This window comes from Urocampus carinirostris, chromosome 10 (assembly GCF_059441175.1).
Source record: "Urocampus carinirostris isolate Australia breed hairy pipefish chromosome 10, RoL_Ucar_1.0, whole genome shotgun sequence".
NCBI lineage: Eukaryota > Metazoa > Chordata > Actinopteri > Syngnathiformes > Syngnathidae > Urocampus > Urocampus carinirostris.
Genome location: NC_142358.1, coordinates 37,242,104 through 37,259,361, shown reverse-complemented (window position 1 = coordinate 37,259,361; position 17,258 = coordinate 37,242,104). Strand labels below are relative to the sequence as shown.

The window sequence follows — 17,258 nt, the reverse complement described above, 5'->3', positions numbered from 1 at the left end:
GTGACTGGTGACATATGTCATGCCAAATATCATCGGAAAGCCTAAACTCTTGAGATTCAAGATATGCTGACCATTAAGAAATGTATTTATTACAGAAACATTACTATCAGTCTGAAATAAAATATCCAAAAATGAAAAAAAAGGGTAGCTCACGAAAGACGTCGTCTTGCAGCCAAATTCAATGATGGTGCGCAACCATAGCCTCGTAACATTCGCGAGAGTCTAATGAATCCAACCATATTAAATATTGACTCCAAAACACAAGATACTGCCGAAAGATAAAACAAAAAAAAATCCGCCCTAAAGCCTCTCAGCATCGATGAACGTTGCTTTTTGCTTACTGTTTATCTAGAATCATATTTCCCATTTACAAATAAACGGACTAGTAAAATTATTTTTTATATGCATTTAGCCTTTGTACTTTTGATTGACATCTTTTTTGGTCAATCGCAGGCTTTGTTTTATGGTCCACGGCTCGTATTAGCCTATATAGGCCTGTATTGCTAAAAAAGACAACGCCCTTTATCTCTGAATTACCCAAAAGTGACCGATTCTAAAGATGATTATTTTGACACATTGGTTAGCCAATTAAGTTTTAAATAAATACATATGAAGATTTCCCTATTGTATTAAATTAAGTGTGCGTAACGCCACTAGTGATTAATTTTTACGCAACATTTTTAGCGCAGGTGTGCACAATAATGATAGAGAGACGCGGAAAGAAAATTCAAAGATCTACAATTCTTTCACAATGTGTAAAAAATGCCGAAGTAAAATAAAAATTTGTAAATGTTTGAGTGTTTAAAAGTGGTCATCTCTAAATGGCCCCTTTTGGAAAATCCTAAACCTACCCTGAGAAAAAGAATATGCTTTTCAGTTTGTTATCAAATTTGACAAGGTAACAGGAAAGGTTTCAAACTATTGTCTTACATGTTTTCCAGCTAAGATGCCTATGCTTCACTCATCTGCAGGCATTTATTTGCAAAAAAATAGGTTAAAAATAAAAACCTTCTATTTATGTGTGTTTTAACAGTGATTACTCAATGCTAGTAGAACTGGCAGTGATTATTTTAGTCTGGGACAAAACTTCAAAGTCTTACCTTTTAAAAGAGACTAAAACTGTAAACATTCTTCAAACGGTTCAAGAACAGCATCAAATGGACTTTGGTACGTCTTGGACTGGGATTTTAGGCGAATTTTGCAGGAACATTAAGGGGTTGAGTCTAATTTTAAAAAGTCAGCGGCGACGTGCCGACAGTATTTGCCGACCAAGCCTACATGTTTAATGTTGATCATATATGTGAAATGCTGTGTAATAGTTTTTCACCATGTGTCTTTGTTCTGACATTAAAGATTGGTTAAAGCAGCATCGGATTTGGTCAAAACTTAGACTTAAAATAAGAAAAGAAAATGTATTTGATAATTATCGTGATAATTATCGCAAGTATTAATGATATAGATGGATCAGAAATGTTTTATCTTAATAACAAATGTCCTCATATCGCCCAGCCCTACTCATGCGTATTGGTTGATTTCTCCAGGACACTTTCTTTTTAATATCTGCCTCTATGGAAAAACGGTATAGTAGACATTCATATATAGTGGATGGAACAGTTGTATCTCTACGTAAATAGTGTACGACCCGCCCACAAAACGCAGCAATGGAGCTTTTGGTGTGTAGTAGAATCGAGCACTGTACTTTGTTGAATTTGATGAGTGACATGATTAAATTCATCCTTTATTTGATGTCAAAAGTTAAACGCGGAAATAACGTTTATTTGCGTAATGATGTAACTTCCAGTTTGCCCTCATAGTCGGAATACTCGCAAACATCATGTATACGGACAGGGTTATTTGTTGGACTGCAGGCAAGTGAACAATTCGAATTGCTCCAGAAATATAGTTTTCAATGTGATCATTACATGCCTAAATTATTACCCATTGGTTCATCTTAAAATGCTAGACATCCATTGCCTCAGTGTCATACAGTATCTGAAACTGGTCCACCTTAACATTTTTGTACCTTTAACTTTCGAATAACGCTAGTGGTTATTTTGTCATTTGTAACAGAGTTCGCATTGAAATAACTCCAAGCAGTTTTAGTGTTATCAGCACGACCTGGTGGCATAAACCCGAGGACAATTACGGTTCTGGTAATAAAAGATAAATTCTTTGGTGGCCCCGAGCTAAATGGTGACACTTTATCAGAGGACCAAGTGTATCCTGACAAGAATTTCTGATGGTCGGATTACTAAACCTTCAAATCAGAGGCCAATGAATGCTGAAAGGTTTGACAAACTAATGTCGCATTGCCACAGGGACGTCGAGTTCAACATTCTGGCCTCGTTTTTAATTTGATGGGTGACACAAACCACTGTTCTCGTTTCGTGATAGAGTTGAAAGGACTTCCAAGCATGTAAATGGTAAAGCAACACTCGCTTGATTTATTTTAAAGCTCAGTATCACAAATACTGTGCTTCATTCAAGTATGTTTGATGCATATAGGCGTAAAGCAATTAAAGAAGCTAAAGGATCTGTTGACTCTGACGGTGCTCTTTTGTGAGCCCGTTCTCAAGAAAAGGGTTTTGTGGCTTACCCGCAGTACTGCCGAGGCAGCTCACGTGAACATGTAATGTCATATTTTTTGCTTCCTGAGGCAATGCTTCTCCTTTCAACGCTCTCAGACCTGGATCTGTCTGATCCACTCCCATTCACAAACGAGTCGAGTGGTCCTGACGAGAACGAAATCTCATAGTCACTGTGACCTTGGACCCTTTAATTCAGACTGATTGTCTCTGAAAAATGTTGATAAATGCCATGAATTTGACGTAGTGGATTATAGAGTTCCCAGTAGCCTTTTTAAAGAGGCATTCAGTTAATTTTAAAATGTGTTTAGATAGTTTGTTCTTGGGAAGAGCTCCTAAAATCTGTGATTTCAAAAAAATAATTGATTCGTTTCACATTTCCACCTAAATTTCTAGCTTCATTTTATAACCTCACCCCAAAGGTGCAGGTGTCTGTTTTTAATACAGCTTTGCATAATAAAGCTAGTCACTGCTTAAAGGCTTGTTTGGATATGAAATAGTTGCAAAAGCCCAAAAGAGTGTGTGCAAATTTTAAAGGGAATTCATTCAGGCTTCAAGAATGCTTTTGTTCTCTGTTGTAGTATTATTTGCCTAAATAATAAGGGATAATGGTTGCACGCTATTATTTGACTAAAGTAGAGGTTTCCTGTATTCTGTGGAACACCCATTTCTGATACTACTATTCGAATTTGAGGGTGATGTTGTTTGGTTGTGTTGAGGCAAACATGAGGCGCTATGACGCCTTTGCAGACAGCTCGTGTCTGTCCATCTTGTGCTTGGCATGGTGCAGAAAGGAACGAGCCAGTGTCGTCATCGTGATGATGTAACACGGACTGAGATTTAGAATCCCACTGTAAACAAATGTGCCCACGACACGATCACACTTGAGAGAGGAACTTGGAGCTTGCTTATTTTCTTTTATTCCACTCAAACTCCCCACGTAGCAATTAGTTTGACTTGTATCCAGCACTTTGAATCTTAATGAAAACCATTCATTGTTCTATTCATTCATTTATTGGCATTGCATCTCTTAAGCAAGTACATGGACTGGTTACCGATCATAACAGCACTACTCAAAAATATAATTTTTGTTCAAAGGCTATTTATGATGGTCGGCTTTATAGTTAGTTGTTTACGCATTAGGTAATCCAAATTAGAGTTATAAAATGGTTGATTGTTTATTGGTTCCATAGCTGATTAGCTGTGAATTATTTGAGTAATTCTTACAGCTCTATTCACGATCCAATTTTGTCCTTCATAAATATTCCACCATTGTTTAAAATGTGTTGTTTACATGCCTTTCTTTTAGAAGTTATTCAAATCTTTGGAATGTCTGATTTTCAACAGCACATGGTTGCTTTTATCTTTTGTTGTCAGTAGATGAATCATTTATTTGTTACTTTAGTTTTCTGATTATTCTTGCATGTAAACAATTTGAAGAAATAGGTTGTTCTTCCTGAGGACCATCAGGAAGTGGAGTTGCTGCTGGGCCTTTCCCACCACAGCCCTGGTGTTGGCAGACTAGGAGAGGTTGTCAGAGATGTGCACGCCCTGGAGTTTGAAAGAGTGGACACTCGACAGTCTACATTTATGATAAATGGGACTGGGTACATATGTCTAAATCTATGCTTTTGGCAATCCACATACAAGCATTTCTTGTAAATACAAGGGCCCTAGCAATGGAACGCACCTTTGGAGCAAACTAGTACTATTCTTTGTTGATTCGTATGAGTGACATTAATGAATTAATCATTTTTCCATGTAAAATGTTAGATGCCTATATCATCAAATAAATTCGAATACTCGCAAATGCCATGTACAGACGCTGCCCTACTTACGAGATATGTTCCGGGCGATCGTTTGTAAGTTGAAATCGTTCGTAAGTTGCTTCAGTGCTATAATTTGTATGTTTAAGGTTTATATGAGTATGTTTAGGGCTTGTGTAAGTAACCTCTGTTGTTTTGTATTAAAAAATAAACAGTTAATAAAATAATATGCTCTATAAAGACAAAGAAAGTTTAGTTTAACTTACTTTTGGAAGATGAGCTTCAAGAGTTAGGCACCTTGCTCCCCTGTGATAGAAAGTGGCCGAAAAAAAGCAATACAACCATTTTCTCAACCGCATCAAGCTTTCTTTTTCCACTTTCATTTCAAAAGAAATACCTCGCCTTTTCTTTAGACTTTACACCAACCATATTGAATGGATGCACGAAATATTAAACAATAAAAGTGGCAATGTTTGTAGCGAGCTGGAGATACAGTATTCTATGTTTACACACAAACTAGGAAGAGGAAGCCGGATTTCTTTTTCGGGGTAGATGCTGGGTGAGCTATCACCGCGCCACACGCCGGCAGCGACGGAAAGAAGCACTACAGTACTGTCCTGTACTCGGAAAAAGGTGCACAATACAAATTCTAACTCACATCAATGTATTTTTTGATGTATCGGAAAAAAGGTTTGTATCTACTGTTTATTGGCATGTAAACAATTAATTGGATTGCACCAAATATATGATTTTTAGTCCCATTCAGACTATTTTCTGGATGTAAAAATAGTCAGTGTCAAATAAATGTGGATTCTCCATCACTGACACCACAGAAAAACTAAGAAACATTTTATGTCATTCTCCTCCCTTGCCTACTTGGCTCGTATGTCTAAATCAAAACAAGATCTTCCGCCCTTGAATGTGTTTTTCTCTCAGCGCTCCTGCCATTTGACAGGTTCCATCCATAAGTAGGTGTCTTTTGCCACAGTGATGAATGTTGTCAACCACCGTGCACACATTGGCTAGCTGCTTTCTCACAAAAAGAGGCAATGCACGTGATCACTAAAGCACAGTCGTGATGCTCATCTCTGTAAACACACGAGGAGGAGCCATGACCAGGACTCACTACCTCAGCATTTTCCCCGCCCTAGGAACACCCCCTCTCTGCAAGGCAGGTTTAACGACAATCCCACGCCAAAGCTTGCAACACTCCACACCACGCATGAAACCTCCACATGTCAACCCTTAAATAATTTACCTCCATATCCAAGATGAGGTTCTCCCACATATGACAAAGACCACCACATACAAACAAACACCACCAACACCATAGCCCTTACGTAACAACACATTTCACAAACTCTGAGGATCTAATTTCAAAGCCTTTATCAGGGAATCGGCTTACATAACAGATGATTCAGAGTGGGAGTCTGTGTGTGTAGTATGCATCACTGTGCTTGAGAGGGAGCAAATGAAGCGGGTGCCCTCCATGACAGACCCTTGGTACAGCCCAGTATTCCCTGTCAGGAGAATGGAGGGAGGGAGATAGATCGCCCCACCCCTTACTCCTTCAAACACTGCACCTGCTGTGCGCATTAGGATTGAGCAATACTGGGAAATTTGTTATTGATCCAAGTAGATACACATTAGAATCAATCAATGCAATCTGATTCCGAAACTTTATGCTTGGCAATGCTGTGATCATTAAATAATAACTTACCTTCCTGAGTTTAGAATTACAATAAACACAGCACATAGATGTCAGGCATTCATTTTTTTTTCCAATTAAATAACCATGATGCAAAATCTAACAGTATGGAGGCATAAATATAAATATTTATTTTGTAACTTTTACAGAAAAAATACCAACAAACGCACAAATGTTATTACAAATACTTGACAACGATGTCAACAATGTCCAAGGAACAAGCCCTGTTGGCCCTGTGTTGTTTTTGTTCAGTAACAGTTTACATTTTAGGTTGCAGGTCATTGTGCTCTGCAGGGTGAGCTTTTTTGTAAATCTATGGTGCATATTAACAGCACTTTGAGGAAATTAGTGGATGAGCAAAGTATCGATCCCAGGACAATACTATTCCAAATAAATGCTTAGTTTTTATAAATATCGATATTTGGATCGATCCGCCCACCCCTAGTACGCAATAACAGGTGCATTGCAAGTGAGTTGTGACGGCCAGCATATCTCTTTCTTTCGATCATTCTTTCACCGTGTGTCCGATTCTAGGGGAGCCCAGGATCCATAACAAACCGATCCCACACAAGAGCTTAAGACCACAACAAGAACACAGCAGTGGATAGAGGACAAAAATAAATCCTCTCTTGACACATTACCCCACACACATTATCCGCACACAACCCCCACGCCCCTTTTAAACTCTGAGACAACCCCCTTCCTCGCCGCGCCCCTTGTAGGGAACCACAATTTATGACATGCAAATATATTGGAAAGGATTACAAAAAGGGGAAAGCACAATTGGAAGAGTAATAGTCCATGAAAGGAAAGAAGTAGAGCGCGGAGTAAGCTAATTGGCATGAGCCGCAGCACCTGCCTGATATAGAGTGCCTTGTGGGGGGCGGAGGAAGACGAGGAGAGGGAAGACCCCAAGGATGGCGGATAAGCGGTTCGCTACTATGACCCTTATCAACCATATTAATACACTTTACGACGAGTTAATAAAAGTCACCTACCCGCTGAGCCCACAAGAAGCAGGGCGACAAAGATGTCCCCAAACCGGACCATGGCAAAGTCCCCCCCTCCCAGCCTCTTCCACTTGAGGCGAGCGCTCAAACGTAGAAACGGCTCGTCGATTCGCTCCTCTTCTTGTCGTCAGTCTCCCTCGGCTTTGAGATGGTGGCTCCTCAGAGGATGTTCATCTTCGAAATGGAGACGTTCCGTGTGACTCGTTTGAGGTTCTGCGGGAGGGAGGAGGAGCGAAGAAGGCGAGTCGCTGGCGCTCGGTGCCGCTTGTGGCGGTGATGGGGATGAAGAGCGCCACAGCGCCGTTCAAAGTGTGACTGACATGCCGAGCCTGCTCACGCGCGGGAATCAATGCGCGCGGAAGAAACGGTGCACTTCTTTTCGTTAACTAGTGCGACGATGGCAAGGAAGGACCAACGCTCGATGCTCTAACTGGAAGAAATATCCAGGGTTGGGTAGGGTTACTTTAATTGGATTTTCTCAATTACTTTTGGATTACTCAAATACCAAATATGCTAATAAAAGACAAAAGAAAATAAATGTGAATAAAATGACTAAATTTTGTGCAGGCTTGGCGAGTAACGGAATACAGGGAACGGCAAAAATAATGTTGGCAAGCTGTATTTATTTTCATTTTGTTTCTGTCGCATTTTATGTTAGTTTTGCCGGAGATCAAAGAGATCAAAGCCAGGAGAGAAAGCTTACCACGTGTTGTGAGTCATAATTCTATTCATATTTAGTTTATTTTGTCTTTTATTAGCATATTTGGTATTGGAGTAATCCAAAAGTAATTAAAAGTAATCCAGTTAAAGTAACCCTACCCAACCCTGGAAATATCGTACCTGTCAAGCTCCAGGGCTCCATGCCCTTACAAACTGTCGTATTTTCCCTTACAAAATAATCTTATCTCATATTTTTTTCAAACGTATTTAATTATGTAGTTTAACATGTTATACTGTACATGTGTTTCGTTATATCATATATATTGTTAATTAACATTTTATTGTGAGATACTGAGTAGCTGGACATGAATGAGGTTTATTATATAAAAAAGTTAAAAAAATTAAGTAGCTTGAACGTTCACTGTAGAGGGAAAAATACATGCAAATATAATTAAGTAGCATAATATATTTTCTTATTCAAATTATGAATTCATTTTCTGCATTAAATTATTGTTGGTAATATACTGATTAAAGGTATAACCACTAACCTGTCTTTTTTCATTTTCTCCTTCTATACTACCTTTTTTTTCCTTAACGTCTTTATACAACATAATAATTCGTAATATAATGCATCAAATCAAGTCAGCCGTTTGAGAGCCGGCTCTCTTTAATGAGTTGAGCCGAAAAAGCCGGTTCTCTAAAAAGAGACGGACTTCCTTTCACTACATAACTACCACAGAATGATGCATGATGGGAAATCCCCAGGCGGCAGACGCATGCCCACAGTAGCATCAAACCGCTCGCTTCGTTTGCAACGAAAAAAATGATACCGAGATAGAGGGTAACCGCGGCAAACTCGTATGACTTGATTGATTTGCCATTTCGTGATAGCACTATCTAGATACTCTATAGAACACGCTACAGTGGGTATAAGCACGTCACATCGGGAATTTGTATATTGTATTCTTTTTGCTTTATTATTGTATTGTTTCTCAGCACAGGGATGCTGCTGGAAATGTGAATTTCCCTGCGGGGATGAATAAAGTATCTATCTATCTTTCTAGTCGGTGAATACCAGATGGTACCCATAATTGACAAATTTGCGTTATTCCGTACAAATTTTCTTGTACGTCGTACACGTCCTAAAATACATAATAAACATACTTTGTACGGCAAAAACTTACAGGTTGACAGGTATGAAATATACAGTTTTTGCTCATACATATTCTTTGTTTTAATTGTAAAAACTGGCTTATGGTATGTCTCTGAGCCAGTTAATCCATGTTTTACAGGACCTGTAGCATACCTGTCAACCTCAGCCAATCGCTCCCCTTATGATAATTGCAAATCCCCTTTTGGATGATAAAAAAATATTCAAACACACAGTGGCACCTAGCTCACAGCAACACCGACTATGATTAATACAAACTAACTTAAATTTTGAGTGGAGAGGTGTTGTGAAAGGATAGTGGGATTTGTGGACACGTTCTTAAGGATGGGCTGAGCACCTGTATGATGCGGCAGGGGTAAACTAGTGAGAGCTGTCGGGCCCTGTGTTGTATAGAATATCTAAATAGTGCTACATAAAATACACACTGCAAAAAAAAGTACGGTAATATGCAATGTAGAGGGTGTGGTTTAGTGTGGGCCTTTACTCCGCCGGGTGGAGTTAAAGACAGTAACGTGACAGTTAAAGAGCCTTATGGCATGAGGAAGAAAAGATCTCTTCAGTCTGTCCGTGGTACAAGCATCCACTCCTCAGTTCCAGCCTCCCCCACATGGGTCCATCACCTTCAAAACATAACACCAAGTATAATAATTGTAATCGAGAAGAAATTCAGAGTAAAGTCTAACAAAGGTACGGTATGTGTGCTATAGGGGATGCACTTTTGACGTGTGACAGTAAAGGTAGTGCTCATTGCTTCCGCGCCCTCATCAAAGATGCAGATATGAGCCGCTTCACTCATTAAATTATGTTCAAGGTTAGTGCTGGCAGCTTTTAACTCCACATTGCTGTATGCAGGTCGTACACAATGACTGCTAATGTTCCAAGTGGTCTGAGCCAATTTGCAGATTGAATCTTAACTTATGTCATTAAAAAGCACATTCATTTTAAAGGCAAGCTTTTGTAGTAATTCTGAAAAGTGATCGACTGATTCACTTTAGTGTTTTCACTGGACAGCAGGTAGAAAATGGCCGCCCCAGGGATAAATGATAACAGTATATATTGCTTTACTATTTTCCTTACACTATATTATAAAACCAGGGTTAGCAACATGGTGCCAGCGAGCATGTAGAACCTAAAACAGCAAAGTTGCCTGCGGATTGGTTCTGAAAATGGCTCACCATGATGGTTCATTGTGATTTCCTGGAAATACGATCTTATAAGGGTCCTGCAATACATGATCAATTCTTTCAAAATGTACTTCTTAAATCAGCCTGTTACTTGAACATTTAAATCAATTGATGCCCTTATGCAAGACATTTGTATTAGTGGTTGACTGAGCCTACTTTAACCCTAGATCTAATAATTACTGCCTTGTAATAACCTAATAATAACATGGTAATAACATAAGTTGCTGCAGTAATTTAGAAATGCATATCAAATTGGTACCTAATCAGTGACAAAAAAGCAGCTTTAAACCTGAAAAGATTTTGGTGACCCACATAATATACAAAATCGCGAATACTTAGGAAATCCTTTAGCATGACTTTGGGTTGCGTCATGATTACCAATGTGAATCATCTGTGCCAGCACCAACTGCCGCGGGTTTTGATTGGCTCCTTGTCAGCATTCTAACCCAGTCCTGTCAATCCTCTGTTGTCAGTCCGTCTGCGAATCTTTGTGTTTACTATGCAAGCCTTTTTTGACCCTGACTCCCGCCTGTCCTGTATTTTTGCTCCTGTTTGTCCCCGGCTACGACCTGTTGGTTATACTGACCTCGTCTGCTCTCCCGTCCCGGCTTACGACCCCTTTTTGTTCCCGACTACGTCTACTCTCCCGTTCTGGCTCACGACTCGTTTCTGACCCCGACCACGTCTTGCTCTCCCAGTCCCGGCTACCGACCAGTATTACGCCCCTGACACCGCCATCGCTCGCTACGGAAGATCCACTTCCGTGTTCGGATCACAATCCAAGTACGACACCGGATCGTGGGTGCAGCCCTTCCTCTCTTTCAATAAAACTTGTGGTAAACATCACGATAGTGGGTCCTGTTTCCGTTCTGTTCCTGACAGGTCGACTTACGCGTACTATTTATATTTAAGATGCTTCACTAGTGTAACTGTGAATCAATCGGTTAATGTTGGACTTTCATAATAATTCCATTGCCCTTTTTTAGCCTGATGCACATAAGACTTAGCAGTTGCCTTTTTGGGCGCAATTCCTCACATGCTGGAAAAAAGGTAAACAATTCACGATATGATATCAACAGTAAGCTGTATTTACAGCCTCAGTGACTGATTTTTGGTCCCATTGCAGAGCAGCCAGTGATGCAAGAGGAGAGAGGATGTTGTTTACTTGCTCAGCAGGGAACTTGTGTTGCAGTTGGCTTTTGCGAGGGTGCAGTTTGCTTTTGATTTGTGCTTTTGGCCGACAGAGAGAAGCAATGAGCCAAAAATTGAATAAAAGCCAAGACAACCCGTGAGTCGACTGAAAAGACATCAGAGGGAACTATTCCCTATGCCGTCCTTCCATCTCAAGGCAATTCCCTTTTTTTATTATTTCCCTTGGAGAGACACTGCTGCAAGGTGGAGGTCATGGATTGGGGCGAATTGGGCAATGATTAGACCGATGTTGTTTGTAATCACAGGTGCAAAAGGTAAGAGGCTGCCGATGACTAATGAATGCCCTCCAAATATAGTCCACAGAAGTGTTTTATTCAGTGTGCAGGGAAGCTGCAGAGCACATGTCGCGTGTTTCCCATTTTAGGTCACCTTGTTTGTGTTTTATTTAGATGATCATGTGCTGAAACATATACATAAAAAAATATGTTTTACTCTAAGCACCGCATTGTTTGAAAAAAAAAAAAAGAAAATTACATTACAGAAGTTATTAGTAAAAGATAAATACATTTTAAAAAGGTGATACATTGCCATCCATGCATCCATCCATTATCTGCACCGCTTATCCTCAGTAGGGTCGCGGGGGTGCTGGAGCCCATCCCAGCTATCTTCGGGTAGTGGGCAGGGGACACCCTGAACTGGTTGCCAGCGGTCGTATAGCACACAGAGACAGACAACTCGCTCGCTCATTCATACCTAGGGACAATTTGGACTAGCCAATTAACCTGACATGCATGTTTTGGGAATGTGGGAGGAAACCGGAGTGCCCGTAGGAAACCCACGCAAGCACTGGGAGAACATGCAAACTCCATACAGGAGGTTTGATCTCACGACCTCAGAACTGTGCCACACACGAGCTAACCACTGCGCTGCTGTGCTGCCCGGTGATAAATTACTATTATGTTAAATGAATTCTTGCCTGTAAAAAGGGTTTGTTCTTTGGATTCAGTGTATATGTCATGATTACTCATTACACTCACTTGTGCCCACTCGTTTGGCGCCAGCTGCTGCTGGTTACCTGATTGGTTCCCCGTCCTATTTAAGCTCAGTCCTTTCACTTGCCTGTTCTCGGTCCGTCAGCGAACCTCTGTTTTCACAAGGCAAGCATTTTGACTCTGACTCCCTTCGGTCCCATTTTGTTACCTGTTTTCCACTCGTTCGTTCCTGATTTCCCTGTTTGTCTCCTGCTACGACCCGTTTTTTTACCTCGACCACGTTTTGATCTCCCGTCCCAGCTTACGACCAGTTTTTTGACCCCGACCACGTTCTGTCTCCCGTCACGGCTAACATCCTGTTTTTTCGTCTAACTACGCTAACCATCTCCCGCTCCAGAAGATCCACTTCCGCATTCTGAACACGCTCCGATCCCGTGAGCGGTTGCTTCTCGCGTCCAGCGCGCACCGCATCGCTGGCGCTGCCTTTCCTCTATATTTTAATAAACTTGTGAGTAACGTTACGCATTTGGGTCCTCCTTCTGTTCTGTTCATGACAATATACTTGAGTATCTGATTGTTTGATAATTGTAAAAAAATAAAGGTTTCTATTTCACAGATTTGGCTTATCACGGGTATCTGTATTTTTTTTTACTTTTTTAAACAAAAAAAATAATTGTTGGCATACCCTGATAACTGGAAAGCTTTGTTTGAAAACTACAAACAAGAAAATACCCAAATAATAGTAGTGACACTTTCTACAAAAAATGAATACTTATATAAATACATTAAAATCTACAGTACATAGATTCAAGCAAATAAATACTTAATTAATTGTAGGTAACGGGAAATTTATTAATTAACCTATATTTTATGTTGACAATATCTATTATTTGTTATTGCAACATCCATTGCAGCCCGGTTATCCAGGATAGGGGGATTACTTCATGGGCGGTCCCTTCTCAAGGTTTCTTCATTTTCCTCATATTGAAATTTTTGAGTTTTTCCTTGCCCTCATGTAGGTTTTAGATCAGGGGATGGTGTAATAATAGTCCGTTGTTTACCGTAATCTGTGGTCTATGCAGCCCTTTGAGACTCTTTGTGATTAAGGGCGTCACAAATAAACATGACTTGACTCTATTTTACTTTCAAATTGGGGGGAAACATGTTTTAGTAATGAAAAATCATAAGCTAGTTTTATTTTTTATTTGTATTTGTTTTTGCAACACACTTTGTTTCAACTTGTTTGTCCACATGCAGGTATAGTGCTACGTAAGTAGTAGTATATAATTCGATTTGATTTCATTTTAAATGGGAGAGAATAAATCCAATGAGAATATATTAAAAACATCAGATAGGTCATGTTTTATTGTTTTAAAGGAGCTTTGTTATCATTCCTTGTAGCATTATCATGCCTTTGTATTATATAGTTTTGGTCTTATGAAATAAAAGACTTGTAATTATATGTTAAAATTATTCAAGCATTTGATTTGAATGAATAAGGCAAACCGGCTTAAGGATCTGACTCTCAAAAAGTATACGTATATAAAAAAAGGAAATTCCCAAAAAACATAAATAATCTCATCTTTAAAGGTTCCTTTGGAGGGGAGCAGGGAGTAAAATCATGATGGAACGACAAATGGTGAATTTTATGGCATTCCTAATTCCTAATTTCAAGTACATTTTTTTTAATTTTGATCATGTCAACTATTAATTTGAATTTTTTCTTGTTCCTGGGTTTCTTTCAGCCCTAAATTGGTAGCATAGCAGACGGCATCACGGTCATATGAACACGTTAGTTTCCAGGTCATCAGAAAAAACAGGAGGCCTACCTAAAAGAAAATAACTTAAGTTAAACTTGTTATTATATGTTATTATGTTATTACTAGAATAAAATTAAATACATAAGAATTGTTTCTCATGACAACATTGTTCACAAAAATATTAGATTTGGCACTCCTGGATAATCGTATAGTAGAATAAAGAAAAAATGTAACAAAGAAAAAAGGCAATATACACACGGTAGTACTAATAGATTGGACTAAGTAGCAATTACATTATAAAACAGTGCAATGATAGATAGATAGATAGATAGATAGATACTTTATTCATCCCAGCAGGGAAATTGACATTTCCAGCAGCATCCCTGTGCTGGGAGACAATACAATAATAAAGCAAAAATAATACAATATACAAATACCCAATGTGATGTGCTAATACCCACTGTAGCGTGTTCTATAGAGTATCTAGATAGTGCTACACAGAATACATATTGCAATAAAATTCGGTAATATGCAATGTAGGGGGAGTGGTTTAATGTGGGCCTTTACTCTGCCGGGTAGAGTGAAAGAGCCTCATGGCATGAGGAAGAAAAGATCTCTTCAGTCTGTCTGTGGTACAAGACAGTGACAGCAGTCTGTCGCTGAAGCTGCTTTTCTGTCTGGATATAATGCTGTGTAGTGGATGTGATGAATTGTCCATGGTATACTGCAGCTTTTTCAGTGCCCGTCTCTCAGCTACTGTTGTCAGGCTGTCCAGCTCTGTGCCCACAACAGAGCTCGCTTTCCTCGCCAGTTTATTGAGATGAGAGGCATCCTTCTTCATGACGCTGCCTCCCCAACACGCTGCCGCATAGAAATGGGTGAATGAAATGAAACTATTACCTTGACATTTGGCAGCAAAATTGTGCAAAAATAAAAATAAATATGGTATATACATGGGCAGCACAGTGGCGCATTGATTAGCGCGTGTGCGGCACAGGTCTGAGGTCATAAGATCGAACCTCCTGTGTGGAGTTTTCATGTTCTCCCCGTGCTTGCATGGGTTTCCTCCGGGCACTCCGGTTTCCTCCCACATTCCAAAACCATGCATTTCAGGTAAATTGGCCGGTCCAAATTGTCCCTAGGTGTGAATGAGCGAGTGACTTGTCTGTCCCTGTGTGCCTTGCAACTGGCTGGCAACCAGTTCAGGGTGTCCCCTGCCCACTGCCTGGAGATAGCTGGGATGGGCTCCAGCACCCCTGCGACCCTACTGAGGATAAGCGGTGCAGATATATATATACATGCATAGTCAAGTCAAGTCACATATAGCCCTTAAAGGGCAATAGGAATTCTATTTTTCTCAGTTAAACTGTCATAGCAGTATGGTGACAATAGAATAGACAAATCCCAGAGCTAATTTTTGTTACTGGTTAGCACACTGGGCTACTAAATAGAAATGCGTTTCTAAAACAACAGCTTAGCATGTTGTTTCTATTGTATGCCGTTACTATGTTATGTTACGACCAGGTTGAAATTAAAAGAGTTTAATTAGACTCAACTTCTATATCATGTTTGTACATTGGGCAGTAGGTGATACACATACAGTATATACAATATACGCTCATTTCAATATTGTGTGTATTTAAAGACACTGATCATAGCAATGATTTCTCATGCCAGGTGAAAAATGAAGTTTCCTAGAAAATGACAATGACCCATCACCGGTGAGCTATTGTCAGAACCGATCCTCGTCTACTCCGAAGTACTTACTGGTGGTCACATGGTGTCCAAGGACACCTCTTTGGTGACCCTCTGGACTAGAAAATCCTGCCTCCTGGTACATAAGCATTAACAGAGAAAAAACGAGTCAAAAATGGGGAATCAGTTACACCAGGGGTTATGGAACTATGGTTCTATCGTTCATGACTACATATGGCTCAGAGATAAGTTATCTGGTGCAAATTTCTAATATTAGACGGAGTTTAGACCAAAGTAGCACCGGTAATGAGAGAGGTTTGATTCAGTATTTAGATAGATAGATAGATACTTTGTTCATCCCCGAAGGGAAATTCACATTTCCAGCAGCATCCCTGAGCTGAGAACAATCGAGAACAATCGAAAATAACACAGGAGCTGCTGGAGTGGCTGCCATTCGTGACGGCGCCGGAAGAAAAGATTCAATTTGAATCATGTACAAACAAACAAACAATTGAATCATGTACAAACAAACAAACAAACAAACAAAATATTCATGTTTCAATAAGTGGAGTGTTAATAAAATGGGGGGAAAATAATTTCTGATACTGATAAAGGGCATACTTTCCCCTTACGCCGAGGTGTCACACCAACAGACCCCATTTTTGCTGTACGTCATTAAGGAATCTTTTTATGGAATCTCATCAAATAATTAAAGTTCTTATGATACAAACCCACAGAACAAACTCCAAGCCAAGTACACAGGGCAATTAGATTGGTTGAGCGGAAGGAGTGGTCTGATTTGATTGGGTGAGCAATAGGAGTGGGCGGATCTCCGCACACACAACATGTCTCCTTCTCTCGCAAGCGCCCACTGCCCTGAAGGGAGATACTGTACAGCTGGAATCTTTTGTTTTTCAGTATTTTGTGGCATTCAAAAAGAACTCTTTGCATCCTTTTCAAAAGCCATTCTTTACGAAAAATGATTTTCAAAATGAGCCTCAGCGATTTTAAGTAACTGCGGTAGGGAGTTTAAAGTGTCAGGACTAGAACAGACGGTAGACCCAAAACCGTAAGGTTTTACACCAAGCTTTATTGCGGAAGCGGAGAAGTCAAGCGTGGGAAAACAAAGGGCAGCGATTGGGCGATCGCTGGGCAGGAGAAGCAGGAAACCCACGAGATCGGAGGTCAGAGGGCAGAAACGAGTCGAGTAGCCGGGATGGGAGATTGGAGGGATGTCGGTGGGCAGAAACAAGTCGGGCAGCCCGGACGGGAGATCGGAGCGTGGTCGGAGGAAGGAATCAAGTCAGGTCGCCGGAGGCGATGGGGAAGCCAGGGGCAGACGAGTAAAATACAGGAAAGAACGGGACAGACGGGACTCAGTCAAAAAATGCTTGCCTTGCATGTGCGGAGGTTCGCTGACTGACTGACAAGGAGGGAATGAGAGTACTTGGTTCAAATAGAAGGGTAACCAATCGGGAAATGAGCAGCAGCTGGAGCCAAACGAGCGGGCACAGGTGAGGGCAATGAGCAAATCATGACAGATGTATTAACTTATATGAGACACAAGGTCTGGCA

At 40.2% G+C, this 17,258-nt stretch overlaps 2 protein-coding genes across 10 annotated transcripts in view; one reads left to right on the top strand and one right to left on the bottom strand.

Annotated features, from left to right (window-relative positions):
- Window positions 1-7,377, bottom strand: part of ncam1b (neural cell adhesion molecule 1b) — an 83,380-nt gene extending 76,003 nt beyond the window's left edge. For all 9 annotated transcript variants that reach the window (XM_088345355.1, XM_088345353.1, XM_088345350.1 and 6 more), the window contains exon 1: window positions 7,058-7,377. In XM_088345355.1, coding sequence (XP_088201481.1) covers window positions 7,058-7,109 — 52 coding nt within the window. In that variant the 5' untranslated portion in view covers window positions 7,110-7,377. The remainder of the gene's footprint in view (window positions 1-7,057) is intronic.
- Window positions 1-17,258, top strand: part of cadm1b (cell adhesion molecule 1b) — a 722,615-nt gene that overhangs the window by 190,845 nt on the left and 514,512 nt on the right. The gene's annotated exons all lie outside the window — the stretch shown is intronic.